The sequence below is a fragment of the Nipponia nippon genome, unplaced genomic scaffold, assembly GCF_047370975.1.
Source record: "Nipponia nippon isolate SJK-2023a ecotype South Korea unplaced genomic scaffold, ASM4737097v1 scaffold_18, whole genome shotgun sequence".
NCBI classification, from domain to species: domain Eukaryota; kingdom Metazoa; phylum Chordata; class Aves; order Pelecaniformes; family Threskiornithidae; genus Nipponia; species Nipponia nippon.
Window position 1 is genome coordinate 2,513,460 of NW_028262334.1, and position 27,635 is coordinate 2,541,094.

The 27,635-nt window shown below is 42.0% G+C and overlaps 1 protein-coding gene across 2 annotated transcripts in view; it reads left to right on the top strand.

Annotated features, from left to right (window-relative positions):
- The window catches only part of NAA25 (N-alpha-acetyltransferase 25, NatB auxiliary subunit), a 33,450-nt gene that overhangs the window by 301 nt on the left and 5,514 nt on the right, over positions 1 to 27,635 (top strand). Inside the window, exons 2-23 of one of the 2 annotated variants that reach the window (XM_087754780.1) lie at positions 3,273 to 3,358; positions 4,297 to 4,435; positions 6,113 to 6,231; positions 8,176 to 8,250; positions 9,118 to 9,225; positions 9,674 to 9,752; positions 10,273 to 10,384; positions 11,523 to 11,612; positions 11,965 to 12,134; positions 12,909 to 13,021; positions 15,682 to 15,889; positions 16,498 to 16,584; positions 17,630 to 17,810; positions 18,454 to 18,553; positions 23,003 to 23,154; positions 23,466 to 23,591; positions 23,902 to 24,145; positions 24,368 to 24,491; positions 24,851 to 24,916; positions 25,394 to 25,491; positions 25,719 to 25,829; positions 26,273 to 26,419. In XM_087754780.1, the coding sequence (XP_087610906.1) occupies positions 3,273 to 3,358; positions 4,297 to 4,435; positions 6,113 to 6,231; positions 8,176 to 8,250; positions 9,118 to 9,225; positions 9,674 to 9,752; positions 10,273 to 10,384; positions 11,523 to 11,612; positions 11,965 to 12,134; positions 12,909 to 13,021; positions 15,682 to 15,889; positions 16,498 to 16,584; positions 17,630 to 17,810; positions 18,454 to 18,553; positions 23,003 to 23,154; positions 23,466 to 23,591; positions 23,902 to 24,145; positions 24,368 to 24,491; positions 24,851 to 24,916; positions 25,394 to 25,491; positions 25,719 to 25,829; positions 26,273 to 26,419 (2,735 nt within the window). Of the gene's footprint in view, positions 1 to 3,272; positions 3,359 to 4,296; positions 4,436 to 6,112; positions 6,232 to 8,175; positions 8,251 to 9,117; positions 9,226 to 9,673; positions 9,753 to 10,272; positions 10,385 to 11,522; positions 11,613 to 11,964; positions 12,135 to 12,908; positions 13,022 to 15,681; positions 15,890 to 16,497; positions 16,585 to 17,629; positions 17,815 to 18,453; positions 18,554 to 23,002; positions 23,155 to 23,465; positions 23,592 to 23,901; positions 24,146 to 24,367; positions 24,492 to 24,850; positions 24,917 to 25,393; positions 25,492 to 25,718; positions 25,830 to 26,272; positions 26,420 to 27,635 lie in introns of both variants that reach the window. The other variant, XM_087754781.1, reaches the window with a different exon arrangement.

The following is a 27,635-nucleotide window of genomic DNA, read 5'->3' on the forward strand; positions in this document are numbered from 1 at the left end:
GCCCGCCTCTCCCGCCCCATCCCCGGCGGCGGGGGAGCGCGGCCCCGGCCGCTCCCCCGCGGAGGCTCTCGGCCTCCCGCCGCCCCGTCCTTCCTCCCGCGGGCGCTTCCCGGCCGGGCGCCGTTACCCGGTGAGCCCGCGGCGTGCGTGCGTGTGTGTGTGTGTGTGTGTGTGTGTGTGTGTGTGTGTGTGTGTGTGCGGGGAGCCGCCGCGGAGGCCGGGGGAAGCCCGGTCCCGGCTCCCACCCGGGCCTGGAAGCAGGAGTTTGGGCGGGCCGGGGAGGACCCGGGCTCCCTCCCCACCGCCCGTCCTCCTGCGGGCAGCGGCGCCGTGCCCCCGCTGCCGGGCCGGGGTCCCCCCCGCTGCCGGGCCGGGGTCCCCCCGCGCGGAGCCCCGCAGCCGCGGCCGGGAGAAGGCGCGGAGGGGTGAGCGCAGCCCGCTCGCCGGCGGCACCGCGCTCCGGCGGGGGGTGGCGGTGGCTTCTGTGCCTTGCTCTGAGTCGAGGTAACTTTGGTCGGCGTCTGTTGTCTGCTGCAGGGAAGTTAGAAATCAAGGAATTCATAAAAGGAGCAAGAGCAGTCACGGAAACCGTAAAGTTGTATGGTGAGGTGTTGTGGCGCGGGCTAACAGAGGTATTAAGAAAATTAGTTGGGAGACGAGTGAAGTAGTGAGAAGGAGGTGGTCTTGTGAAGAAACCTCTTGTATTAAGCTGTCCCCAAGTATTTCCAAGGGTATTACATGCAATTGGGATTGCTTAAGAGATGGTAGACAAGCTTGTCTCTCTTTATGCAAATACAGAGAAAGAGAAAAGAAAAACACTTCCCCAGGCTACGGTGCCGTTTCTTCCCTCAAATTGAAGACTGGATAGAGATTTTAGAAAATGTTCCTAATTTTTTAAACACCAGAAAAAAAGTCTCTCCCAGCAGACACGTGGAGAGCTGCCCTCGTTTGGGGATGAGCGTGCTTTGGGAACGTCCTGCGCTGCTCGGGCAGTGGGGACGGTGCGGCGTAGGCTTGCATCCACGATGGGTTCCAGTGAAATGGAGGAAGGTGGTTTTGTTTGATTAAAAGTGTAAACACACAGCTGTCTTAAAGTTCATTGCATAATTATGAGCACAGCTGTGCAGTTTGTCGTTGTGTAACAATTTTAAGGTTTTTTCCTTAGTTTTCTGTACATGCTGTGATTGCCATTTTTATTAATGTGCAGTTATTTGTGTTATCGCCTGTGTAACGTCTTAAATGTTCTTAAAAGAAAAAGCTTGGTAAATTCAACCGATACTAAAGCGGATGGTGTTGAGATGTATTTCACTGTATTTATTTCAGAGAGTATAGCTATTGGGGAGAGAGCTTTAAAATAGCATTCTGCTAGTTCTAGAAAGGATTATCTGCAGCGTAAGATTTGAATTTCAGGCTTTGGTGCTGCAGAACCAGAAATAAAGCGTCTATCCTCACAGAGGTAAATACACAACTTCCCGAAAGTCAGGAACTGGAGATGTGCAGCATGAGGTCGAAGTCTGGATCTTGGCACAGTGCTTTTAAGTTTGCACCGTGTGCCTTGGTTACTCAGGGTTCCTTGACAGCTATGCTTATCGTTCATCTTGATTTGTTCTCCCTTCACCTGAAGGTTCATGTGTTGTGTTTCCAGCCATTAAACATCTCCACCTACAGACTTGCAACTAACGTAGGCTTAAGTTTATTTTCCTTTAGCTTGAACTCCTTTGGAAGTTGCCAGCTACTTTGGCTTCCAACAAACTTACTTGTTGTTAGCAAAATACAGTCTTTTTATTCTGCTGCAGTTTAGAGAGGTTTGTGGTTTATTTGATTTACTTTAGGAGACCTAAAGTGGAGATCTTATCAGCACAGTTGTTAAACAATCCAAGACAGGCAGTGCAGTGTGGCAGATAATTTGTGTGTAAGTGAACCGTGCAACACAGATCCTTAAATCAAGAAGTCTCTGCTGGTGTATGAAGAGATCACCAGGATGTTCTGTTCCACAGAAACCTCTTCGCTGTGAAGTCCGTGCTAAGCTTTAATGTTAAAGGTGACGCGCAGGTTTTCGTAAGTTAAAATGGCCATCTAACCCATGTAAAGCAACGTATTACAGTTTCAAACTATATTTTATGCAGCAACGTTTTGTTTTGGTTAGTGTGGGCAGGCTGCCTCGTTTGAGGTTTTGTCTGTATGGTCTCAGGAGTCCAATTAGCTCCACTTTAAATCTGCAGCACGCATTTGGCCACGGAAGCAAATGTTAAAGCTGCCGAATATAAATCTCATTAGTAGAGATGCACGCTTTGTACCATATACCAAGGAATTACTAAAGGTCACCTCTCTACTCAGTAAAAGAGTTCTCCTTCGTTATGAGAACTACAGTCCTGACGAGAGAAGGATGTCATTTCAATTAACTGGCATTAGCTCTGTTCGCAGTTTGGTAGGGGAGAGGCCAGAACAGCGCGAGCAGCCCCTTCCCGGGTGGCACGTCAGGCGCAGCTAAGCTTTTCTGCTAGGTTTTGGTTAGTAACTATTAATTTTTGAGGGAGGGGAAGCATATAGGGGTCATGTTCTAATCTAAAAGTGCTTGTTTGTAATTGTGCAATAACATGATGATGCACTGTAGGTGAAGCTGAAAATTATAATACCAAGCTGAAAAAAGGAGAAAATGGTCTCAAGACAAGGATTTTCTACGGTTGAAGTTTTACTAGATAATGGGATATCCACTTAGGAAATAGTGAAGCTCCCACTGGGAGGTTTTTGTCTTTAAAACATGAAAGCATAGCGATACTCTGTTAGGGGACAGATTTGCTCTGCCTAAAGTATGGATCATGTGGACAAGTAGGTCTTCTCACTTAATGCTTCGATAGATTGTGAGTGCTTAGTTTCTAACCTGCTGCCTGTTAAAAGTCATTGAAAGTCTCCCAAAGGCACACCAAATTAACTTCTACTTTTACTGAAGCAAAGAGCCTAAGCTCGGTTGCCAGCAGAGAGCTGTTGCTGCAGAACCTGCTCTATTATATGTCTCTTTTGTTGCTGTAATGATCTATGTGGAGTAATTACAAAAGCTTGTTTGTTTGAATGACTAAAACTAGTACAGCGAGATGAATACTTCATCTGCAAAATGACATGTTTCCTGAACGTTTGGCTTGGTAGTAATTGTACAAGGAAAATGCGGTTTGCGCTACTGGCCTAACAGCACATGCTCCACAGTAAAATTAGAGATAGCTTTCCAGAATGGTCTTGTGTTCTGGTATAATACTGTATATGTTGTTCTTATGCAGATTATCTTGATAATGGCAATAATAAAATGGCAATCCAGCAAGCGGACAAACTGCTCAAAAAACACAAGGATCTTCACTGTGCAAAGGTAAGTGTGGTTGCGGTGCGCTGACCTCGTTTGGTGAGCGCGGCTCTGAGACTTGGAGTGCTTCGCTGGGCCTCTTGAGCAGCGTCCGTGATCTTCCAGAGACCGCGGTGTTTTCTGAACCCTCTGGAACATCTCGGGCGGTTGTAATTCACACAATATTGTGTTTTCCTGAAGACTTGTACAGATCCTCTTGGTGACTAATGACAGGGTGTAATTGGTTACACCTGAGCTAATTGTCTAGCTCCCTGTCAGAGCCACTGCAAGCAACCTTGGCACGTGGGCTGTGCCTTAAAAATGCCTCTTCTAGACCTTAAGTTGGGATACTTATCTGTAGGAGTTTGGACCAAAACAGTTGCTTGGGAAGCGTAGTCCTTAGTAAAACATAACAAGGTGATTTTGGAGGCGTTTGCTTTTCTGTTTCTTGCTCGCTGCCCTCCTTGCTGTGCCCCTGTTGAAGGGAAAGGAGTTCTGTTCTTCAGTTTTCTGAACATACGACTATCTGTCTACTTTTCTCTTTTCCCTGTGGGTTTTCCTCTACAGTTCATACCACTTCTACATTTTGAAAGCTTCCCAAGCTGAAGCGAGTGTCATTGACCTGAATCTCATTTATGTCACTTCTCTCTGGCCAGTTATTGAAAGAAAAAAATGAAAATTGGCAGGACTGGTCAGTTTTCAGTCTGCAGGTAGGGAAAACTGAGTGGCAGCTGATGCCTTGGAGCGGCCTGCATGTTTGTTAAGAAATGTAAAGCCACGCTATTTGCAGCTTGCGTTTAGAAATTTTCCTCTACAGCCATATGGATTAGAAGCTTAATAAAACCTGAAGTTCTGTAGAAGTAACGAGGTGGTTGGGCAAAGCCTCTCCTCACCAGCAATGAGAGGATTTTCGCTGGTAACTGCCAACTGTGTTTCTAACAGCTGCCTCTGTGTTGTGTCAATAGGTTCTAAAGGCAATTGGCTTGCAGAGAACTGGCAAGCAAGATGAAGCTTATGCTCTGGCACAAGAAGTAGCAGCACTTGAACCCACAGATGATAATTCCTTGCAAGCACTAACTATTCTTTACCGGGAAATGCATAGACGTAAGCTTTTTCCTTTACCTCTCTTGAAAAACATAAATAATTATGATTTTTCGGAAGTATATGTGACCCGCAGTTTCATGGGAAATGTGCAAAGTCCAGGGTTCGTGTATAGGCGTGTTATTAAGAGATTCCGAGAATGTAAATGATGCCTGTTATAAATGCCTCTGAGGCTCTAGTGATCACCGTAAAGCGAAGAACCGTGTTTAGGCTTCTCTCATTAACATTACCATGTACACAGTTCCTAAATGAGTGGCATGCTGATAATCATCCATCACGATCAGCCTATGAGTTCACTTTTTTTTTTTGTAATGAAAGCTACTGGAATTTGTTGTCAGTATATGTGGTAGAGATGACAAATCACACGGTCTGTGGTTTGGAGTGTGCTTAATGCTGTGACACCGTAGTCGAGGGGTTCAGGCCTCAAGAAGGTGTGTGACAAACAGAAGGGAAATCCTGGCCTCTCAATTTGACCACATGAGCTTTTTCAGTACGGTTCTGTGTATTGGTATGGTGTTTTACAAATACTAAATGGTGAATGTTTGAGTGACAGAGTAAAATTGCATATGCTTTTCTGAAAGAAGCCAGACCTTATATACTGCTTATCTACAGCTCTAAACAGTTGTTGTTTCTGGCAGCTTCTTGTGGTTCTTGGTGGTGGTAGCCACGTTTACTGTTGAATTGCTGGAGCAATGACAATGGGGTGAAACAACTTCCGTAGAAATGGGTATTTGGTATCAGTCTGCAATATAGCAATTGCTTATGCTCTCCTAGTTTATTTCTTTCTAGATGTGTGCGTATGTATATGTGGAGTTCAAGCATCATTTAGTGAATAATACAACATTTTTGTGTGTATGTGTGACTTCAATATAAACAAACCCCTGAAAATGTCAAAAGCCTTTCTGTGATTCTAAACAACTTGCATAATCGTTAAGCTCAGGTTTCTAACTTTTAGGCTTATAACTCAGAAAGGAAATAGTGGGTGTTAGACACTTTTGGTCCTGCAAGAAAATTGTAATTAGATGTTTTATGTATGTGTGTCGAGGATATATAAACTGAAGACAAATTACATTTAGTTTTCTAATACTACACTGAGATATGATTGTATACGTAAGGAAAAATACGTGGAAGGATGAAAATGTAAGAAAGTTTTGCATATTATAATATAATAAGTATTTAGTCATGATAGACCTATTATTAAAAAGTACAGTGTGAAGTATTGTACTTGTTAAGAGTATTAAAATAGGCAATTGGGAATAACAGGATGTGACTAACATAAACCTGTGATAAGAGTAACTAATTTGGTATCAGGTTCTGAAAATGTTCTGTGTTTTGATAATTCATGTGGAGCAGTCATTCTGCCAGGAGTAGAAATCTTCATTTGGTTTAATGCTCTAAAACAGATAAACTTTCTTAAGAAAAAGACTTAAGTGCTTCTGAGCAGCTCAGTTGTTGCTGTTAACTCTGTTTTTGAGGTTTGGTTGGTTGGGTTTTTTAAGCACTTTCCTCCTTTGCCTGATGTTTGTAGTGCTTGGGGTCTTGCAGGAGAGAGTGCCATTTCTGTGGTTGATGAGTGTAATTAGATTACTGTGCAGAGTATCACCAATGCTATCTTTAGGTAGCTGTGCTTTAAAATTATTCCCAAATTTGTCTTAACTCAAGCATCTGGTTTTGGTTTAGCGGAACTGGTAACTAAACTTTATGAGGCAGCTGTAAAGAAGGTTCCCAACAGTGAAGAGTATCACTCTCATCTCTTCATGGCCTATGCCCGGGTTGGAGAATACAAGAAGATGCAACAGGTACAATCAACAATTTGTGTTCTGGTCATTTTAAGGTGTCTTTTTCTGTATATCTTACTTGTAATGTGAAGAGGCATTAACAGTAATCTTCCAAAAAGCTAAGCTGGGTTAATGCAGAAGTTATACTCTATGTTAGTTTTTACAGAAAGGCTTAAAATTAAAAGACCTTTATTTAGGGGGTGGGTTATCTGAAGATAAATGCTTTATTTTCCTTACATGGGATAGGACAACGGTGCCTTTTGTGTGCATATCTGGTCTGATAGAATATGTTGGTTATTTTGGGAGGTTTTTATCAATCTGTCTTGAACAGTACGGTGGTTACATATGAAGCAGTGTGTTATAAAGGAATTCTGGAACAGATACAAGAAGATCAAGCAAGATGTTCTCATCCCTGTTTGCAGACTTGATTTGCTCCTTAGTTTGCTGTTATCTTTGGGGAGAGTAATCTTGGCCATGCTTTTAGCTCTGGGCATATAACATATAACTGGGCTTGTACTGGTTGTAATTCAGTGAAGAAACTCTAAAAAGCACTTCCTTAAAGTACATCTTACTTCTCGGTTGGCAGAACAGTGTCACGCTGGTTAGTTTTGTTTTCATCCCTTCCAAATTAGGTGCCTGGAGAATGCCTATAAATGGAAGATTCTTTTCAAAGCATGCATGCTCACTCATCTGTATAAAAGAGCACAGAAAGCCAAGTAAATAAGTCCTAAACTCCCTCTCGTTCCCACTGTGTTAAGGTGACTTGAATTTTTGTACAAGTTTGGTTTAAATAACTAAAAGAATATATTGAGCAGAAGTGTTATTCTCCATTGTAGCCCAACTTGTATGCTGTTTGACTTCAAGCTGTAGGTAGGGGCTAAGTCATTAATGTACATGAAATTAAAAGCCTCATATGACAATCTAAACTTCAGAGATGTGACTGTATGTTAACTGTGCTCCTGTCTACAACCATGAGTGGAAAAAATGCCAGCCTCGCACAGATAATGATATTTAACATTTATCTGACCTTTTGTATGTTTAAAATGTCATACAAACATGTATCAGGTTATCCAGATGTTGTCAGAGGGTAGGATGTTCCAAATTGGCCTGTGCATTCGACCTGAGGACTTAGCATCCACACACTGTTTGCATCTCTGACTGACTGGAGAGTGAAAATAAACCTCAGTGTTCTGGGGTGTTGCAGCTGAAAGTACTGGAAAATGCAAACTGCGACTGCAGTCAGGAAATGGGGACAACAGTCTGTCTGTGGTAGTAGACTGTATTATATGTAGTTTCTGAAAATTAATTACGGATTTTGGATGGGTAAAAATGTATACCTTCAGAATATACAGACACAGGAAATCTGTGAGAAATACGTGACTAACTGTTCCTGTGTTAGGCTAGAGAATCTTGAATACTTTGGCTGCGCTTTGATACAGCGAAGCTTTCAGCTCGACCTTTGCTTAACCGCTGCTTTGCACGTATAGGTGACCTCATCTTTTGGATATCTGAGTATGCGTATGTAAGAAATGAGTGTTGAAGGGCAGTTGCTTACGAGGGGCATGTGGTTTGTGCCTTTTAGCACTGACTGAGCATACTGGGGAAAATCGGCACTGGAAATATCCTCCTCGCTCCTAAAGAATAAGTCTTCTGCTTCCCGATGTAGTTACCACTTCTAATTAAAGCTGTCATCTGTTTAGGCAATCGTACACGCACATGCTCATTGTCGTTCCTTGTCAGACCTGCACAAAGTACTTGATCTTTGAAACATTTTCACCCTCTATTTTCTTCTTTAGAATGTGTGTTAGGATGGAATGGCTCACGGGTTGGTAAAAATCCTCCCATCTAGTTGCTAATTCCAAGTTGTCTGCTGCCATCATTGCTGCTTAGCTTGCGTTGTCTGTCATGAGAGCTCATAAACAGATACGTTTCAGGAATGATGAAACTTTGTCTTATATTTTTCAGGCTGGAATGGCACTTTATAAGATTGTACCCAAAAATCCTTATTATTTTTGGTCTGTGATGAGCCTGATCATGCAGGTGTGTACAGTGTCGCAAATGAGTTTGACTTTTGCTGCAGGTATAATGCAAACATAGCAATGTTACAAGTGAAGATATTAGAAATATTGAAAGTAAAATGTCTGTTTGAACTGTTTCTCTGTGGTGCTGGGAGAAGGACTGAGCCCTCCTTAAGCAGCATTATTGATGTGATTCAACATGAATGCTGTAGTGTTTTTATGATGCAACTTAACTGGTCTGCCTTGCCACGTTTATACAACTTGAATTACTCTCTTATCTGGACCAGTACCCTACTGTCTGTTTAGTTTGATTGAGTTAGAGAGCTGATGAATAAATCTGCAGCTCCGTAGGCAGAACCGTTCCTCTCTGTAACTAGGTTATAAAGGCTCTAGGAGGAGATAAATGAGAGCTCTGGACTTCGCATGTCTTTAAGACTGCGGAAAGTCTGCAGGAATACACAGCAGATCAGCTGTGCTGCTGTTAATTGAGAGAGCAGATTCAGGCACTGACCAGAGAACCTGACAGAGTGTTGGCCAAGCAAAAAACAAGCATAGAGGCATTAATCGCATTCTCTAAAATACCATGCCATGGAAAACAGAAACACATTCTTGCTACATGCTATTTGCCACGGATACTGTGTGCCTAGATGCGTGAGTCTCTGGACAACGTAATGAAGAGTGAGCTTTTCAGTATATCGCTAGTTTTATTGCTGCCTTTTAGCAGAGCAGTTGCTCTCTGCACGTGACAGGTGGCAGCTCTGAATGTGTGGTTTTGGGGGGATTGAAGCACCTGGGTGGGTTTTTTTGCCTCTTCTAATGTGAAAAAAAGCAGTGGGTGGGACAGCACAAAAAGTTGATGAGCTGTTACAATAATTCTTCTCTTCCTTAGTCTATTTCAGCACAGGATGAAAACCTCTCAAAGACGATGTTTTTGCCACTAGCTGAGAGAATGGTGGAAAAAATGGTGAAAGAGGATAAGATTGAAGCTGAAGCTGAAGTAAGTCTTGCAGATGCTTTCAGCTTGATTTGAACATTATTGAGACAAGGACTGCACTGTTAAAGGACGTTGATTATTTTAACAGTTTTCCAAGATAATCAGTAGTGTTCTGGAAGTAAACGTGGATGTAGCAGAACAGAAGGAAAACCAAGAGCAGAGGGTTGAGAGGGATTTGGAATTGTGCGGCCAAGGAAATTTTTTGGCATTTGATTTGACTGATGAAGTACTTGGTTTTGCTCCCTGGGAGGCCCCAAGAGAAACTTCAGGACTGAGAATGGAAAAAAGACCTAAATTCCTGAATGTTCCACCCTCTGGGATGCTAAAGATAGCTTTGCAGGCCTGGCTATCTCCTATTTCTAATGACAGTAACACAAGCCACTTTATTTCTTGGCACACCTGTCTATTGTTTTACTAGCAAATTTCATTGCAGCCTAATCTTTCTTTTAAGGTCGAACTGTACTACATGATTCTGGAACGTTTGGAGAAGTATAAGGAAGCCTTAGATGTTGTGAGAGGAAAACTAGGAGGTAACTTATTCTGTCAATTAATAATCACAGTTGCGTGGAGGAACAGCAGTTCTCCTTTGCTTCACACTTGTCCACTGGTTACAAAAAAAGGCTGTAAGAAGCCTGACTCTTAGCACCAGTTTCAAACATTGATGCAAACTCTGGAGATGCTCTCGTGCAAGCTGGTTTTAACCACTACGTGTTATTCGGTGATGAACTTGGCAGCAGTATGCTTAGCAGTAGTAAATGGATAGCATGTTAGTTCGTTGTAGCTGCCATCTTAAAAAAAAAAAAAAAAAAAGTTCCTAATATCCTACATTTTTGTGGACTCTTTCTGGTGATTAAAATGCACTTGCAGTTTTAAGGAATTGAGATATGAAGGTTTCCATAGCAAATCTGTCCTTTCTATCCTTCAAGGGCCTCTCTCCTGTTCTCTTACATTTACTGTTTTGCATCCTTGGCTATAATAAGAAGCTTTGTGCAGAAAGTAGAGAAGGAAATGCATTGATTAAATAAACTTGCCCTTCTGTTTTGAATTTAGAGAAGCTGACAAGTGAGCTCCAAAGCCGGGAGAACAAGTGTATGGCAATGTACAAGAAGCTGTGTAGGTGGCCAGAGTGCAACGCGCTGTCAAGAAGGCTGCTGCTGAAAAAGTGAGATGATATTTCTGCAGTCCTACTAAAAAATTGAAGAAGAATTCTGGGCTGGTTGTGAATTGCCTTGTTCGGTGGCTTTTGTAAATGGCCGTTAAAATAGAAGAACATCAGAGGATCTCAAAGCATTTCCAAACGTTTATGCTCCAAAGCCTGAGGAAAAGGGCAGCAGAATGGAATGTTAAAGGGACATGGTGAAGGTCACAGGGAGAGTCAGTGTCAGGACTGTAGCTGCTTCTTTTTGAAGGCTGACTTTAGCAACACATTAATGCGATAGAATTTGCTTTACCTCCTTATTTCTAAAGGCTGTGCTGGTTGTCCAGCTCTGACTTTCATGGTGGGAGAGGAGAACTGCATTTACATTTAATTTTCTGGAACTTCATTTCTCTCACTTGGCCAGACTTCATACTGGGAAATGCATGTAATGCTTTGAACAGATGCATTAGGAGAGAGCGTACTAGTATGGTCAAATCTGTCTCTTGGAACTGTCAAGAGAGGTTTGTTGTTTGCTTTTTGCATTTAGCTGTGCCCTAATCTTAAGTAGAAGTTAAATACAGAGGCTTGAAGAATAGAAGGCTCTGTCTGCATCCACTGACCACGGGAACAGCAAAATGTTTCCTCTCTAGAGGAGTTGTTCTTGGTATTTAATATTTGTTAAATATATTTGCAGTGGGAAAAACTGGAGAAAATAAGCATCAGCTTTACAGGACACTTGAACACAACACTGACTGTGTAGAACTAATATAAAGACATCTTCAGCTTTACCTCTTTGTATTTGGCATCTCCTGTTCCATATTCTTAAATTGCTCTGAATGTGGGCAGGAGAAACTTCTGCCTTAGCATTTTGTGGGGATATTCATGAGCTCTGATTGGAATGTAAATGTTAAGAGAATTTGTAGCTTGCCTCAATTCTTTATCAAAGTTGTTTCCTTTAATATGTTTCAAGAAGTTCAGGATGATAGCTTTCTTAAGATGCGAGAGCTTTTCAAGGAGAAATTATTCTTATTACTGTTGGTTTTTTGTAATAAGAATATGTGCTATTCCTTAAATTCAGCTTTTGCATGGAATGCAGTTTTAGAAGTGAGTTAGTGTTTTGGCAATTCCCTAAACTTTGTTCTGTGCCTGATTTTTGTTTCAGCTCAGATGATTGGCAGTTTTACATAACTTACTTTGATTCAGTGTTTCAACTCATTGATGAATCCTGGACACCTCCACCAGAAGAAGAGCAGTAAGTTAACAGTTTTGCTGTGGATTTGTTTTTCCTTTTGTGCTACAGCAGATTCTTTGCATTCAATACTGCGCTGTCTGCGTCTTGGGGTGACTTCTTAACATCGGACCCCAAATGATGTGTTCTTCCTACTTTGTTTTGGAGGCTGGCAATAGTTTATTGGAAACAGCTGTATAAATAGTGGTTTGTACACTATAGAAGTCTTCCAGTTCCTGTTTTTCGTGGTGATTAAGTTAGAGAATCCATCATGCCAGATTTCCTTAAGAGTATCCTGGGAGTATGCTGAGCATGTGTTATCAATGCCCTAGCAATGGGAAAAATCAAAGAACCTTTTGTCTCTTTAATTGCACAGCTCTTTGGAAGGAGAGGTACACTATTCTATAGAGCAAGCTGTGAAATTTATAGAAGAGAGGATAACAGAAGAATCTAAGAGCTCTCGGCCACTTCGGGGACCATATTTAGCTAAACTGGAGCTGATTAGACGTTTGCGATACAGAGGTTGTAATGATGAATATAAACTAGGTAAGAGCCACTGACTGGATGATAAATTAATCTTTTGGAGAGAACACAAACTTGGAACAAGCTCTTTGCTAAATCACCGAGTTAAATACGATGTCTGTCACAAAAATGTACGTGCTGTTGTCTGTATGTAAAGCATTTTGAAAGCATTAGAAGTTGAGTCTTGCAGAAAGGCAGGTAGTTCCAGACTGCTCCAGGGCTTGTAAAAGCAAGCATGGAAACTTTCAAAAGGACCTGTGGGATCTAGGGGCATACAGTCACTGACGTAATGAAAAGTGCATTCCTGATGTACTGCTTTTGCAAGAAGTCCTGCTGTTATGCTGTAATCTCTGGGTGTTTTTTCATTTAAGTGGTTTGGCAGCAGTACCAGGTTTTGCTTTTTAAAAACTGGCATTTAAAAATCACATTTAGGGAATCAGTGAAGGAGAGAATGTGATTAGAGCAACACCTGTGCTACTTACTTGTTCTTTCTGTATTTCCATCCAAAAATAAGTTACTGTTAGATAAGCGGAGGCTGTGTATGCATGCCTGTTACGCTGAGCTCTTATCTGCCAAAGTAGCTTGAATGAAGCTCTTGGGGTTTTTTTTATGTGTCCTTGGTTACCAAAGACATTGAGCCTCTGTTAAAATCTGCAGTTGTGCAGCTATCTGCTTTCTAAATTGCTATGTAATCTCGAAGAGGGGAGAAAAAAAAGCGTTAACAGATTTTTCATAGTGATTTTACAGATTCAACTTTTGATGGAGCATATTAAAAAGATGAACTGGCCTTTTTCCTAGGTGATCCAGAAGAACTAATGTTCCAATACTTCAAAAAATTTGGGGACAAGCCCTGCTGTTTTACTGATCTCAAAGTATTTGTGGATCTCCTCCCATCCAGCCAATACACAAAGGTAAGGAAAGATAAAGAAGTGGTGGCAGGAACTGCAGCACTTGTTTGCACTCTGGTCCCTTTGTCTTAAAATACCTGTGGATCATATTAAAAAACTGGAAACATCAAATTTTTACCTTCTGTTTGAAATTCAGAAAACTCTTTGCACTGCAGAAAATATAGTGAACATCTGAATACGCTGAGCAATTTCATACAAAGGATTTTTACTGGAGACTAAAAACTAAGTTTGATCCTGCAGAGTCTCAGACCCAGATGTAGTATTCATTTGGCTTTTTTATTACAATTTTAAGGTGTCAGGGTGCTTTGAGATGGTCTTGGTTGAACTCTGGTGTTGAAAATTAAAAGCTCATAATGCTGATGAAAATCACAAGATACGAGCTTGTATCTTGGTAGTGAAAAGCTCCCGAGGAATCGGAGTCCAATTAATAAGCTACCCAATTAGCTCATTTTTAAATGAGTAATCTCTCATCACTTTCGTTTGTAGATCACAGCTTACAAGGTGGAGTAATGTGTAAACAGTAAAGAGAGAGACCATCCTGTTCGTTCATTTGCAGTTCTCATTGCTGTGTACTGTAACTTTTGTTTTACAAAGACATCCTCCACTTTCCTTTCCTGTTCATCACTTGTTTTTCCCATTAAAGTTATATGTTCAATGGGAAAAATCTACTCCCTCATCCGATGCAGGTAGGATGTCACACAGATGTTTTGCTTGGCTCTGCTGCAGTGCTAAAGAACAGACGCATTAATACTGATCAAGGGGTGACCAAGAGACCTATGGCAACTTTTCCAGAATCTTTCTGAGACAAGGCCTCTTTCACTGAAAAGACGATTTGTGCAGAGTCAGGAGCAGCTCTTTGAATGACTTCAGCAGCTGGGAATCCTGTCGCTCATCCCATTGTTGTTCTAAGCCATTGTGTAAAGCGATCGGAGCTGGGGAGGGCTAGACGGAGAATCCTGGATCAGCCAGAGGCTGATGATAAAATGTTTGTAAACAAAGTGTAGATAGTGGTGGTGTTTTCTTAGTTTATTAAAATACTTTTTGACTTCTGATGCAAGCTCTTCCCACAACCTCACTAATAAGGAGAATGGTGGCCCTGGCATGTATGGGCTGCTGTTTTATGTTAAAAGGTGTGGTTTTACTCCACTGGCAAGAGATGTGGTCAGTAGGATATTCAACTCATAGTTCTGGAAATGGTGATACCATTGCAAGGTAACCCTGAAGTCCTGAAGCACTAAACTGGTTTAAACTGGTTTTCTAGGAAACAAATTCTAAGCCTGGAGCGGGGGGCAATGGTATTTATAAATAATAGTTTAGGCTACAGTTTTGTCGCAGTGCTTGTAAAACCATGACTTTGAATAAATTCTCTATGATTTTCTGATTGGCCTTAAAACTGCTGCTGATTTAGTGCATATATCACTGCGTCGTACTGACATATTAAAGGTCTTTCCAGCGTACGGCTGTCGTCTCTGAAGCGTGCACCTGCAGCAGTTTTAACTCGGTCAAGGAGACGTGTGGCTGAGGAGGGTTAGTGGTGCTAAAGGGCTGATGCGTTTTGGAAATCTGAAAGTTTAAGTTACTTAAAGAAAATATTTCTAGATTGTCTTAGATTTATTCTTGTTTCTCGGCAAAAGATGCTATACACAACTTGGGGGGGGTCTTTCCTTTTTTTCTTTTTAAGAGTTCTCAATAGTGTTACAGTTCAGTAGTTGAGAATGTGGCGATCTTGCTGGGCCACTAGGCACACGAGATTTTCCAGAAATAATCATCGTGACATCAGTCTTGACTTCCTAGAGGCGTAAACTGGAGCATGCAGCCTAGTGATTCGGTTGACCTTGCCCAGCTTGGCAAAATCTCAAACTGAAAAGATTCGTCAACACAGTCTTCATCAAAGTCTATGGGAAAACTGGAATTTGTGTGCATGGTGCTATGTGTTCCTCCCACCTAGCTGTCATGCTTTTTTCCTCGGTCGTGCATTTCATACAGTTCTCGTGTTTCAAGACCAACTGTAGTCAAGCTGAAGTCATTGGCTTTAACTCAGTTTTAAGTTTGTAAACACTGTGGGATTTTAGCGCAACTAAACCCCACTGTCCGGCCCCGACTGCATGTTGTGAGGAGTCTGCTGTCTCCTATTAAAATTGTAAACAATGAGAGGCTGCTTTTCTTACAACTTAATTCAAAAAATAAGTCATTCATCAAAGATTGACCTCACTGAGTACAGTGCATTACTTCAGAGTTAAGAGAAAATGTAATAGCTAGTACAAAACCACTGTTTCCTGGAAGTGTGCTGTGAAGCCTTTCAGTAACTAATTATTTTAATTGTGCATATGTTGTTACTGTGAGTGTTAACAGGTGCTTGGACTCCCTTGTGTGTCAATGTATTGGAAACTTGCCTGTGATTTATTTTTTTTTTTTCCTCCATCTGTTTGATGAAACTTACTAAAAGCTATTGAGTGCAACCAGAACTGTGTGCTCATCGCCTTTCAAAAAAAAAAAAGTCTCGAAGCCAGCTCTTTAACCACTGATTTCAGTGTGACGTCAGGGTTATTACTGACATTTCCACCTTGCCTTTTTTTTCGCTTGATTTGAGGGAGGAAATGATGCTTTCTGTTCATGCAGTCCCAGATGCCCTGCAGAATTTAACAGCAGCGTTTCCCTTTCAGTTCATCAGTCAATTGCTGGAAGTAATCCCTCTGTCGGCAACAGCAGAGAATGAAATCGCCCTGCCAGCCGATATCAAAGCCCTGCAGCAACACTTGTGTGTGGTGCAGCTCTCAAGGTTGCTCGGTATCTATCACGCCATGGATAAGAAGCAAAAGCTGACTGTGGTCCGGGAGCTGATGTTGAGATACCGCCATGGATTGGAGTTTGGTGAGAAAAATCTTGAAACTAATGTTGCAGTTCACTTGCAGCTTTTTATGAGCAAAAGTTCACAGCTCTTTCAGGGGGACGGAACAGCCCAAATGCTGATGGCACTCATTGTGCCGCTAGATAATACGTTGCTTTCTCCTTTATCTATATCCTTGGGCGTACCTGAATTATCCATTTCCTCCTTTTTTTTTTTTCCTTTTCAATTGTGTATCTTAAAGATAAACAAGACGTTCCTGGGTAGTTCAGATGGTACGTTTGTATCTTTGCAGAATTGCCTGTGCCTTTAAGCAAAGCCAGGCTTTATCACTGGTGTAGGTAGGACAAATACATGGACAAGAATATTAATTTGTAAATCTTGCAGTTGTAGGAGGGTCTTTTCTTCTTCCAGCAGGTGTCAACATATGAAGTAGCCCAAAGTCCACTCATGTTACGAACAAATGCAGCATGTATACAGCTGTTTCAGTTTTTAAGACAGCTCTGGATTTTATAAATTAGTCTGTGGTTATTGTCTGCCAGATAGCTGTGTCATTTGATAATGCTGACAATGTGAGAAGCAGCTGACAGCACCGTTAGTAATTCAGGGGTAACTTTTTTTTTTTTCTTTTTAGGCAAATCTTGTTTGAAAACTGAATTGCAGTTTTCAGATTATTACTGCCTGCTTGCAGTTCACCTGCTGCTCGATCTGTGGCTAGAAGGTATGTTCCTAAAATTGTGTCTTGCTTAATACCACCCTGGATGGATGGGATAGGGAGACCGTGCCCCTGTGGCCGGTGTATACTTAGCATGGCTTGTTAGGCCCATAGCTTTCTGGGGTTTTTTCTCAATATGAGGTATTTCAGGAGTCCCTCTATGCAGCTGGTGTTTGATATGAACCTCACTGACCTCTAAAGGGATTTAATTTTTCTGATTAAGTCCTGTAAGTCCTGGCAGAGTTTTGCTGATGACTCTTGCAGCTCAGTGCTGGCTGTCTTCAGAAGCTTGTTCCGAGTTTCCCATGGGTAATGTTTTCTCTCCCTTTGCACGAGGTCTGCTGACAATTCCCTTCTGATATCAGAGGTGTTTTGAGAGTATCTCTTTCCCTCCCTGACATAAGTTGTCCTTTGGATCCCCTGCTTCTCAGCCTTCTGCTGAGACCTGTTGTCCTGTCTTGAGTATTCCTGTGCTCCACATCTGCTCTGCCTGTTAGTCTCCTAATCCCACAGAGTCAGTCTCCCAACGGTGGCTGTTCATATCCCTGCCCTTCGATGTAGCTGTCAGTTACGCCTTTGTCTTTCCCAAGGAAGATTTAGCCTTTAACCCGAGTAAATCCATCGTCAGGTTCTTGGCAGGTCACCGGTGGAGCATGGGCTCTTGAATTCCTGGCTCTGTGCTGCTCTCTTGCATAGAGCTTGGGAGTGCTCTGTGCATAGAAGCTAGAAATCCTGAACAGTCCAGGACTCATCAGGGAAGGTCACTTCTTCTGCAGTGTGCCCGTGTGTAACTGCTTTGCTCTATACAAATGTGAGGTAGATACTCCCTGCGAGGAATTATTCCTTCACCTTTCCCTCAGAGAGCAGCTATAGTGCTGGGGTGGGGGTTATGTTTTGGGGGCAGCAACATGGCTGATGAATGCCATCTGCATGTTTAAGTGCACAGGACCATTTTGTGTAACATGAGGAAGGAAGCTTCGATGCCAAAGTGAACGGTGTTCGGTGCCTCTCTCTGATCACACCTGTCTGTGTGTTTTGTCTTTGTCACCAGGTGAAGAGACAGCTGTGTGGCAGTGCCTAACTCTCTTAGAAGAAGGGTTATCTCATAGTCCTTCTAATGCTCAGTTTAAATTGCTGCTCATTCGAATCTACTGCAGGCTTGGTGCATTTGAACCCGTTGCAGAGCTGTATTCCAGCCTCGATGCAAAACACATACAGCACGACACCATCGGGTGGGTAGTATATACTGAGAATAATTGGTGATGGTGACCCTCCAGTAACCAGTCCTGAGATCTTCAGTTTCCTTTGCTACTGAAAGTTAGCAGACTATCAGATTTTCATACGGTGTTGTGTGGAAGTGTTTTGGAATTACATGAGACACATCTACTGAAGTATGCTCCCCTTCTTGTGGAGTATCTTTCCTGTGTGATTTTGATCAGTTTTGGATTTTTGGAGTATTAACTAAGGGGAATCTGAAAGAAATTTGTGAAATTTATATCTTGATGCCAGTCACAGCTTGGTGTTCTGGCTTGTGTCATTGCTCAGCAAAGCTTGGGAGCGCTAGTTAAAACAAACGTAGCAAAAGGCCGTGCCTTGGTTAGTGTGTTTGTGGGTATGTAATTAAGTAAAGCTCTTGCACGCTTAGCAAGGTGGATGGAAGAACTCCCAAGTGCCCACATACTGTTTTTTAAAAAATTAAGAATTCCTTCCATTACTGTTAAAAGCTTGAATTTTAAAACTAATGTTGTGATTGCTGTCTGTTAAATCTCCAGACTTTTCATTAAAGCTGGACTGTGCTGCAGTTCACTATTCAGAGCTGTGTTTGAAATTCAGGTTTCCCCAGGTTTGTGTGCTGATATTTGTGTCGTGTTGCAGCTATCTTCTGACGCGCTATGCAGAGTCACTGGGCCATTACGCTGCTGCATCCCAATCCTGCAATTTTGCACTCAGGTTTTTCCACTCCAACCAGAAAGATGTAAGTTGAAAGAAACCTGTATGTCATTAACAGAGCAGTTATGTCAAGATGCCTTACAGAAGTCTGTGCCCCATGTAAGGGCTTACAGAAATGTAGTGGTTGATAACAAAGAGGAATAATACACGTAACTTTGTTTATAGCAGAGGTTGCCTCAGCCTGTGTTTCTCACTACAAGAATTTGTAACTTCCTGTTATATGGGGTTTTGCTTTAGCTTTCTTTTTATAAAAGCCAGTTTTAATACTCCTCCAAACCAGGTATGATTACTTTTAAGTGAATGGATTGTAATTTTATGCAAGATTTTAAGTGAAATGTCATGTGGCAAGTAAGTCCTGGTGTCATATAACTTCTAGCATTTTGGAAAGTCATACAGCAGCCAGGGATGGTGGGTCAGGATGGTGATGGCATACTCATGAGTCCTTTGTGTGACAGTCACTGAAGCAGCATGTTTTAGTGATGGCTGTCCTGGGCACACAGGGATGGTGGGGAATGCACATCACTTTAAAAGGTAGGGAAGGTGCAAGGAACAAGGAGGGAGGATTTCAGAGGGGAAAAAATGAGTCTTGAAGTCTCAGCTTCACTGAAGGCAGAGCAGAGCCCATGACTAACTGCATTATTTTGAAGTGATAGGGTCAAATGGCAAAAGCTGGTCTTGTGCTAATGGGAACTACCTGCTTTATTCAGTTCACCCCAAAAAGTGATGTGAATGAAGAGAAAGTTGTCTTGAATGAGAGTCTTGGGACTGGAATGGAGGAGATAGTGATGGGAGAGTAGCTGAAAGAGATCTCCAAAGAGATCAAGTGCTTCCTAAAATGCACGCCATGCCCTAGGCATCTAGCATGCTTGTAGCTTGCTGATTAGTAAGCGTACTTGTCAGTAATCTGACTTGGAAAGTACACTCTGATGTACATTCTGATATATTCCCAGGGAAAATATCAATTCTATTTCAGAATTTCCATGGAATCCATGAAAAATGGGTTAGGTGGGAGAATGGCGGAACAACACATTCTTGAAGTCTTGGTGGAAATATGTTGGGCAAATAGGAGCAGAAATAGTCCAGAATTCTGGTAGGGAGGTGTATGCGTGTCAGCCCATCTCCCTAAAACTTGCAAGGCGGCCCTATTCTGAGGAGTGGGAATATATCCTGTATATTTATATTTTACAGTTTGATCACTGTTGAGAGGTAGGTGAAGAAAATTATTTTTACTTCGTAAGAAACAAAGGTGCAATCCAGTTGTAATTCTTCCAGTCAGCCACTGGCTAAGTTGGCTCCAAAGGCTCTGCAGTCACACAACTTGCTTTCCCACTATCCCAGAAACAGATAAAAGCACAAGACTTGTCTGTACTGAATAGTAAAGATGCTCGCACAGAGATCCCTCAGAAGAGTACCTTTGCTCTGTTGGCAGCCCAGGTTATTCCTGTGTACAAGATACCAGCTGCTGTTTACCTGTGCCTGGAAGGCAGATGCTGAGTGACCTGTGTCTGACACAGAAATGCCACTGCAGGGAGCGGGATACACAGAGGAGCATGTGGATTGTACGATGGGAGCTTGCTCTTATCCGCGTCCCTCACTTGCTCATTGTTTAAGCACTGATTCTAGTTGCTAAGAGTCTTCGGGGTCCTGGGTGCAATGTGTTGTGCTAGAGTGAAGCCCTGGAGCCAGACAGCTTTCTCCTACATGTCTGTTGTTGGCAGTGGTGGCTTTTTTCCCCCCTCTTTTCTCTCTCTCTCTCTCTCTCTTTTTTTTTTTTTTTTTTTTTTTTTTTTTTTCCCTTGATGAGGAGTGACTTGTTTAGTCTTGTTTCAAAGTCACTTGGTGAATGTTAATGAAAAGCATACCTGGAACCAGTGGTCTGAAGCATGACTGCTGGGTGCCAGTGCCAGGTGAAAAAAGTGAACCGAAAAAATTATTGAATGTCACTTGTCTGCTTGGGAACACTGCATTGTAAAGCATCAAGAAATCATCTTTCCTTGGAAAACGATCTGAAGTAACTTCAGGTGTGGTTACCTTGGAAGAAGGGTATTCTCTTTGGCATGAACAATGAAGGTGCTTGCAGCAGAGAAGAGCTGATTGTCTCCAGTAGCTCAACACCTGTACGCAGGCGAAGACAGCCACGTTCCAAGTGCTGTTTCTGGGAAAATGCTACTCGACTCGTCTTCCAGAAACCCTGAAAAGGCAGTGCCTGAATGGTTCAACCTGCCTCCCTACCACACCTTAAAAGGTTGAAATTGGAAGAGGGGCGAAAGTGATGCCATCAGCATTATATAATTCTTCATCCTACAAGATAAGGATGTGACTCTGGAACCCACTTGCATCATGTCTCGTCTTGGAGGCAGAGTATTGCGACCAAAGGACCAGGAGCCATTGTTGATCTTGGCTAGCCCAGTCTCTCGTGTGTTCTGGACACTTCCAGTGGTTATCACCTTAAGATCCTTTTAGTTGGGAACTGCATCAAAAGCTGTACTAATTTGCAAATAGCAAGTGTCCTTTAAACCAACCGTAAGGTGCAAATTGCAGGAAGTGAAGGCTCAGTTCAGGGTACTGTTCACCTAGGATGATGGCATGACAAGAGTAGACATGAAAAAAGTGTCCCAAGTATCACAAGGTCAGAATCTGCTACCAGTTTCTGTGCTGCTGTGGTTCTGCTGGGGTTGCCCCTTCATACTCAGGGTCCTGATACCAGCTTCCCATTCGAGTCCCATAACAGCGTCTAACTGCAACGTTAAAGGAGGACTATCCTTTAAAAGTTACCTTTTTACGTGATTTCAGATACTGCCTGCTCTCTCTCGGTTGATGGTTAAGATAGCTGGAATGTCTGCTGCAGCATAGAGAACGTGTCCTGCCTAGAACAGGAACTGTGGGATATAAACGAAGTGGTCTGGCATAAAAATATAGCTACTGATCCAAACTGATTACTTTGGGTAAATACGTTTTCCTTCTGACTTGCTGAACTTCACAGCCTGAAGTGAATCCTGTTTAAGAGTGGGTCCCGTGAGTAACAGCCATCTAGGATGCTGTGCAGTCCTGACATAATATTTCTGCTCTGGGAGATGATGCCAAGGACAGGGAGGAGAATAGAAGGCAGTATTGCTGTATTTGGCAAAAACTAAAAAGGCAACTTTATGCTTATCAAGATAGTCCTCCTTTAAATATGCAGAATCACAAGTAATCTCTCTAATTTTCTTGTGTCCGTCCGTCTTTAATTTCTCCAGATACTGCAGGCAAACAGAACACCAACGTATCCTATGGGGATTTAAAAACCACGTCGATGCAGTTGAATTAGCGCCCATAGCGCAATCCCGCAGCCTGACAATGAACTCTGCAAGGCTGTTTATCAGAGGGTATGTTGTTGAATATTTGGCATATTTTTTTCATACAGTGCAAGTAACCAAATTTCTTAGGAAAAAAAGACAGAGTACCGAGAGGACATTTCTTATTTTAAAGGGGAAAAAAAAGGTGGCTTTCATCTGTTCACACTAGCTTCTAGTCTCTGAGCCTTCCAGACAGGTTAAGTCTGTTAGTACCGTATCAAGTTCAGTTAACCAGGGGCCTTTTTGGTGCCTCTCATCTTCAGTGCATTTCGTAATATTGTTCTGAAGAAAATATTTGATTTGCCAGAATTTCTCACTTGTGGAGTAATTCTGATGTAAAAACTAGAGCCATCTGTCTTGATTGGGAACATAAATTGTTCACTCTGTCTCTACCGTAGGGAATTTTCATTCAGTACAGTGCTTGTTTGGGGCTCCTTCATCATATAAATCTCCTTCTGGAGATTACTTGGACGGATGTGAAATCTTAGTTGCGTGCCTTGCATTGCTGCATTTCATCAGAGGGGAAGCAAGCTATCCCATGGACCCTGACAGTTTCCTTTGGTGTTTAGATTGTATTGTAATGTGTATACACTGCGTGATATTATCTTGTGACGCTGTATTCAAAAACCTAATAAAAAAGAGAAATAAAAAAAATGTGTGAGTAATTTTTTTAATCTATGTTGTGGTAATATGTGATGCACATCCAAGTCAGTTCCAGAAAATCTGGGATGTATTTATTTTGCCTGGAAGTACTTCTCACAATGAAACAATGATTTGAATAATGCATCTCAAAAAAAAAAAAAAAAAAGCCTTCCAAAATCACCTCTCCCCTCCTTTAAGTATTTTTCAGTCTCAGTGGCAACAGCAGCATGATGTTTCTTAGTGTTGGTTTGGTTATTAAATCACACTGCCTGGTGGAGCATCTGGGCATTCTCAAATTAAAGCAGCAAAACCGCTGGGGTGACTTGGACAAGCGAAAGTGCAAGCTTCTCCCGGGGACTGAGTATCTGCCAGGTTCTGTGCCTCTGGGTTGATGAAAACCACAGAAATGCAATTTCTTGGCAGTGACCTTGTTAAACTCTGGTGGTTCTGAATTTATGGAAGTAACTAATACATCGATGGTGTGTGTTTTCTTCCAGACCTCAGAATATATCATTCAAGCCTACAAGTACGGTGCATTTGAGAAGATCCCAGAATTCATTGCATTTAGAAATAGGCTGAACTCTTCCCTTCACTTTGCGCAAGTTCGCACGGAACGGATGTTGTTAGACCTCTTACTTGAAGCGAATATGTAAGTATGGCAGCGATAAGTGAGGCACCTTGCCTGTGGAAAAAAAAAGGAGATTTGTGCACAGGCAGAACACTGGCCAAGCGAGACCTCAGTGAGTTGCACTTGCAGCTCTTTGGCAAAAACCTGTGAGCTACTTCTTTTCTGCTTCTAATTTGCTCTCCCCTTCAGCATCCTTGTCAGTACTGCGCATGTGTAACATTCCTGGCATCAGAAGAATTGAACAGTGGAGAGAACGTGGTTTGTTAGCGAGCTGTGTTTTCTGTTTCCCGTGATCAAATGTTTGATTTAATGTTGCTTATTCTTACGTACAGATCAACCAGCTTAGAAGAAAGTATAAAGTCCATGAGTCTGAGCCCAGAGGAGGATGACATTCCGTGGAAAGATTTGCGTGACAACAGAGACCTGACGGTCTTGTTTAACTGGGATCCAAAAGACAGGTGAGTAGAAATATCCTCAATGGTAGTCACACCGTTTCCTTACAGCACCCATGGCGAAAGAAAATCCTTTCAGGGCAAGTGCCATATTTAAATGTTCTCTAGGCTGGCTAACTGCAAACTTAACAAGCATCATTCATCACTTCTAGCAGTGCTGCCTTTTTACGTATTAATACAGTTTTCTGAATTTCTGACCACTCCTTCCTCTTCGTACAGTATTCGATAACTGTGGGTAGGCTTTTGTACCTGAGTGAAGCTTGCTACTTTGCAAAATTGAAGCATTTGCCTGAAAACGTTTGGTGCCTTTCTCTAGGGACGTTTCTGAAGAACATAGGAAACTCTCACTGGAGGAAGAAACCATGTGGTTGCGAATCCGGTCTTTAACTTTAAGGCTAGTAAGCGGACTCCCAACTCTTAGTCACACTATTCAACCAAAGAACTCTGAAAAGACTGCAGAGAACGGCGTCTCATCCAAGATTGATACAATTCGATCCCTGCTTCAGCAGCTGGAAGCGGCAGTGGATTCAGGGAAGAAGTTTCTAGAACAAAAAATTCAGGTACCCATTAAGGAAAAAGCTATCCCCAAATATTAAATGAACGTGAATGCAAGCAGAGAAACTGAATGCATCTTGTAACGTCCAGCAGGCTGCAGAATGCACTTAACTGACCCTGAGTTTGTAGTGTATGAATCTGACTGAGAGATGTGCCAGAGACAAACACTGTGTTCTGGATAAGGAAAAGCTGCAACATCTTTATCTTTTTCTTTGCTTCTTGCCTAGTATCCTGTCCTTGGCCCTCCTCCTACCCGAATGGCTGGCTTCTTCAGTAATGGCAGCTGTCAATGCCAGACTAGCTTGTTTTATCTTGTTAGTGATATTTATGAACTAGATACCAATGGCTTAGGTAAGTGTTGGAGGGGTAGGGGTTTAACCAGACTGTCATGATGTGTGGTGGGAGGGAGCGAGATGTGTCTCCGTTTACTTTGAAAACTATTAGGCGTTGGCTGATGCGGACCCAAACTCTCACTTGCGTGTTAATTTTTTGAATGACACTAAGTTATCTGGGAGACGACGCCTTAATTTAATGTTTTATGTGAGTCTTCATTTTTGTACAGTATATGCTGATGTCATACTGGATCCGCTTTGAAAGCAGTTGTATTTGCTTTTGACTGCTAACACTAAATTACGTTGAAATGCCTCTTAGTTTTCTGGAAGCAGAAAATACACAAACTTGGAGTTTATAAGTACTCTTTTTTCTTTCAGAAGATTCAGCAGAAATCCAGGAGAGGATAGGGAATAGTTTCAAGTCTTTAGTAGAACGACTAACAGGTAAATGGTAACGGAAGAATAAACACTGGTAGCTTCGTGGTGCTCTGAGGATGTGCTGCTGAGTGTGTTGCAGTTAGGGGGAAGCGTGTTAATGCATCTGCAGACCCCTCTGAAAGAGAACAAGGCTGAGATTCCCCTTGGCTTGTCTGGTCATGAAGCTGTTGCATGCCACAGAATGTCGTTATGTCCTATCGTTTCGCTACCTTGCAGCCTAATCTTGGCAACTGTTGTCTCCCTGGTGCTTAGTCCAGGTGTGCTAGTAAATGGAGTGGAGATACTGTTTGTAATGAAACACAATTCCAAGGAAACTTCAGAGCTGGACCTTTTCAAGAGGCTTTGGCCAAATTTGTCATTAGCGGCTTAGCGGTCAGTCCTCTGACAGCTTTGCACACTGCACTGAGATACATGCTGTACAGAAAATATGCACTTAAGTTGATCTACGTGTCCTGAATAAGGCTTTTCTTTTCTTCTTTTCAGACTTGTTCAATAAATGTAAAGGTGATTTGATTGAAGTCAGAGATGGCACCTTGAAAACTCATCCAAACCTGTTAGAAAACCTAGTCTTCTTTGTTGAGGTATTTTTTTTTCCTCTTTGGAAACTAGAAATTTTGGAGTGCTTTAGGGTAGAAATGTTGGGACTAAAACACAGTGAAAGTTCTTTGATCTCAGTCACTCATGAAAACAGAGTTTTCTGTTGCATATTCTAACTACTCTGAGTCTTATCAGTAGGAACACTAAAATTTTAGAGTTCAGAAGTCTCCTGTAAATGCAACTTGTAACATACTTGTACCTTTTTTTCCAGACGATCTCCATTGCCCTGTGGGTATCGAGTTACTGTGACAGTGTCCTCCGACCTTTTAAATCCAACCTGCAAAAAAAGAAGAAGAAAAAAAAAGAAAGCAGTGTAGCTATGGTAGACAATATTCCTTTCTTTTCTTCCCCCACCCCCAATCCAACAGTATATTTATACTGAAAGAAAAATCAGGATAGATGACATGTTAATAAACTGTTTTTCATAAACTTTGCCCTGTAGAGGCTGATGCAGTAGGTTACAGATTACTCAGGACTAACTTTTAAAACTCCTTTTCTATGTAAAATCAAATGGTGATGCGCCACATCTCTGACATCACGTGACAGCTTTTTAGTAGGAAACACGATTTAGAATATCGCAGGCCTTTAAGCCTTGAATGCACTACGGTGAACTAGTTACCTGGTGGTATTTATCTGGGTATGTAGATTATAGCTTAGCGTTGCGGGGGAGGAGTAGAATGATAGACGTTACAAAGTGAGTTGTCATATAAAATAGTCATTTGGATAGGCATTCATATGTGTTTATAAATGTGTTTGTTTTTATAGCCACCTGTATTTACGCATTTTCTGGATTATGTTACTGAACTACAGACATTAACTTCCAATGTAATAGATCACATCAAAGGGCTTGAAATAATTCTGACTGCACTAAAACTTGAAGAGCTGTCCCTCAAGGACACTCTGCTTTTACAGGTAAGAGCTTGCATCGTTATTTGTGCGCTCTGTACGTTTGTGTGTGACCGATAACAACCTGTATGTATGTGCCGATGGGATAACTTTGTTGAAAGCTTCTTTTCCCCTAAAAGTTTTACTGGAAGGGAGAAAAAAAAAAAAAAGGAAAACAAACAAAGAACCCCCACCTCTTATGATTGACTTAATTGCTTTTAACCAGAGGTTAGGGACCAGACTGCTGGAACGCTTAGTTTTAGAGTGGCTAGTTAGGGTTTTTTATAGTGACAGTGACTTTGCCTCATCTGATCACCTCTAGCTCACTGCACAAAATAATCTCAAAAAATGAGATCTAAACGCAGAAATTTGAAAATACTTTTATTTTGTGTGGTATGTTGGTGAAGAAAAACGTAAGGTTTTAACATTATTTTGTTATCTGTGGTATGACTTGCTCTATTGTCTGTATTTTAGCATGCCAAAATGGATGCAAAATACTTATTCCAGGAAACATTTGAGATTCACCTACTGCTTATTAATCGCTTCTCTGGAAACAATTACTTGATCTTTAAAGAAAAACAAGTGGCAACTCCCCCCCCCCCCCCGCCCCCGCAGCTATATAGGGAAAACCAACGGCAGGAGTAATAGGCACTGCGCACGCCAAAACTCATGCCAAATTTAGACATGGGAAGCATGGGCCTAATGAGGAAGCTCGGCTTTTTAAGCCATGGCAATCGGAGAAGCGTTAAACTTTGTGATAGACAAGTTAATGTTATTTGGAATTTCCTTTATGGTGCTCTTGAAATGCAGGTGGAGATAAAAGGTGCAATGTATCAAAATGGTGGAATAGGCATCATCATCTGATACACAGGGGAGAGGGGCTGGGGGAGCGGTGAGTTGTGCTCCTTGTCAAAGAAGGATTGCCGATTCCAGGAGAAAGGTTTGAGAGGGGAGTCGTCTCCTCACCAGGATTAGTTTGGGGGGTGGGAGAGACTGATTTAGAAAGCACAGGCAGAAGTTGTGGTATGCAGGACCTCCACAAATTCAATTAGGAATTGGCACTTAAGACAAAAAGAGGTCTTCGATAGATTTATCTCAAAAGGGAAATTTGGCCTACAGGACATTGGCATTCGTGTTTGGATGGGAGACCTCTGAAGGCTTTTGAATTGGGGAGGATTTAAAAGCTGCACCCATGTGTTTCAGAATTGCACTTAGAATCATAGAATCATAGAATTGTTAAGGT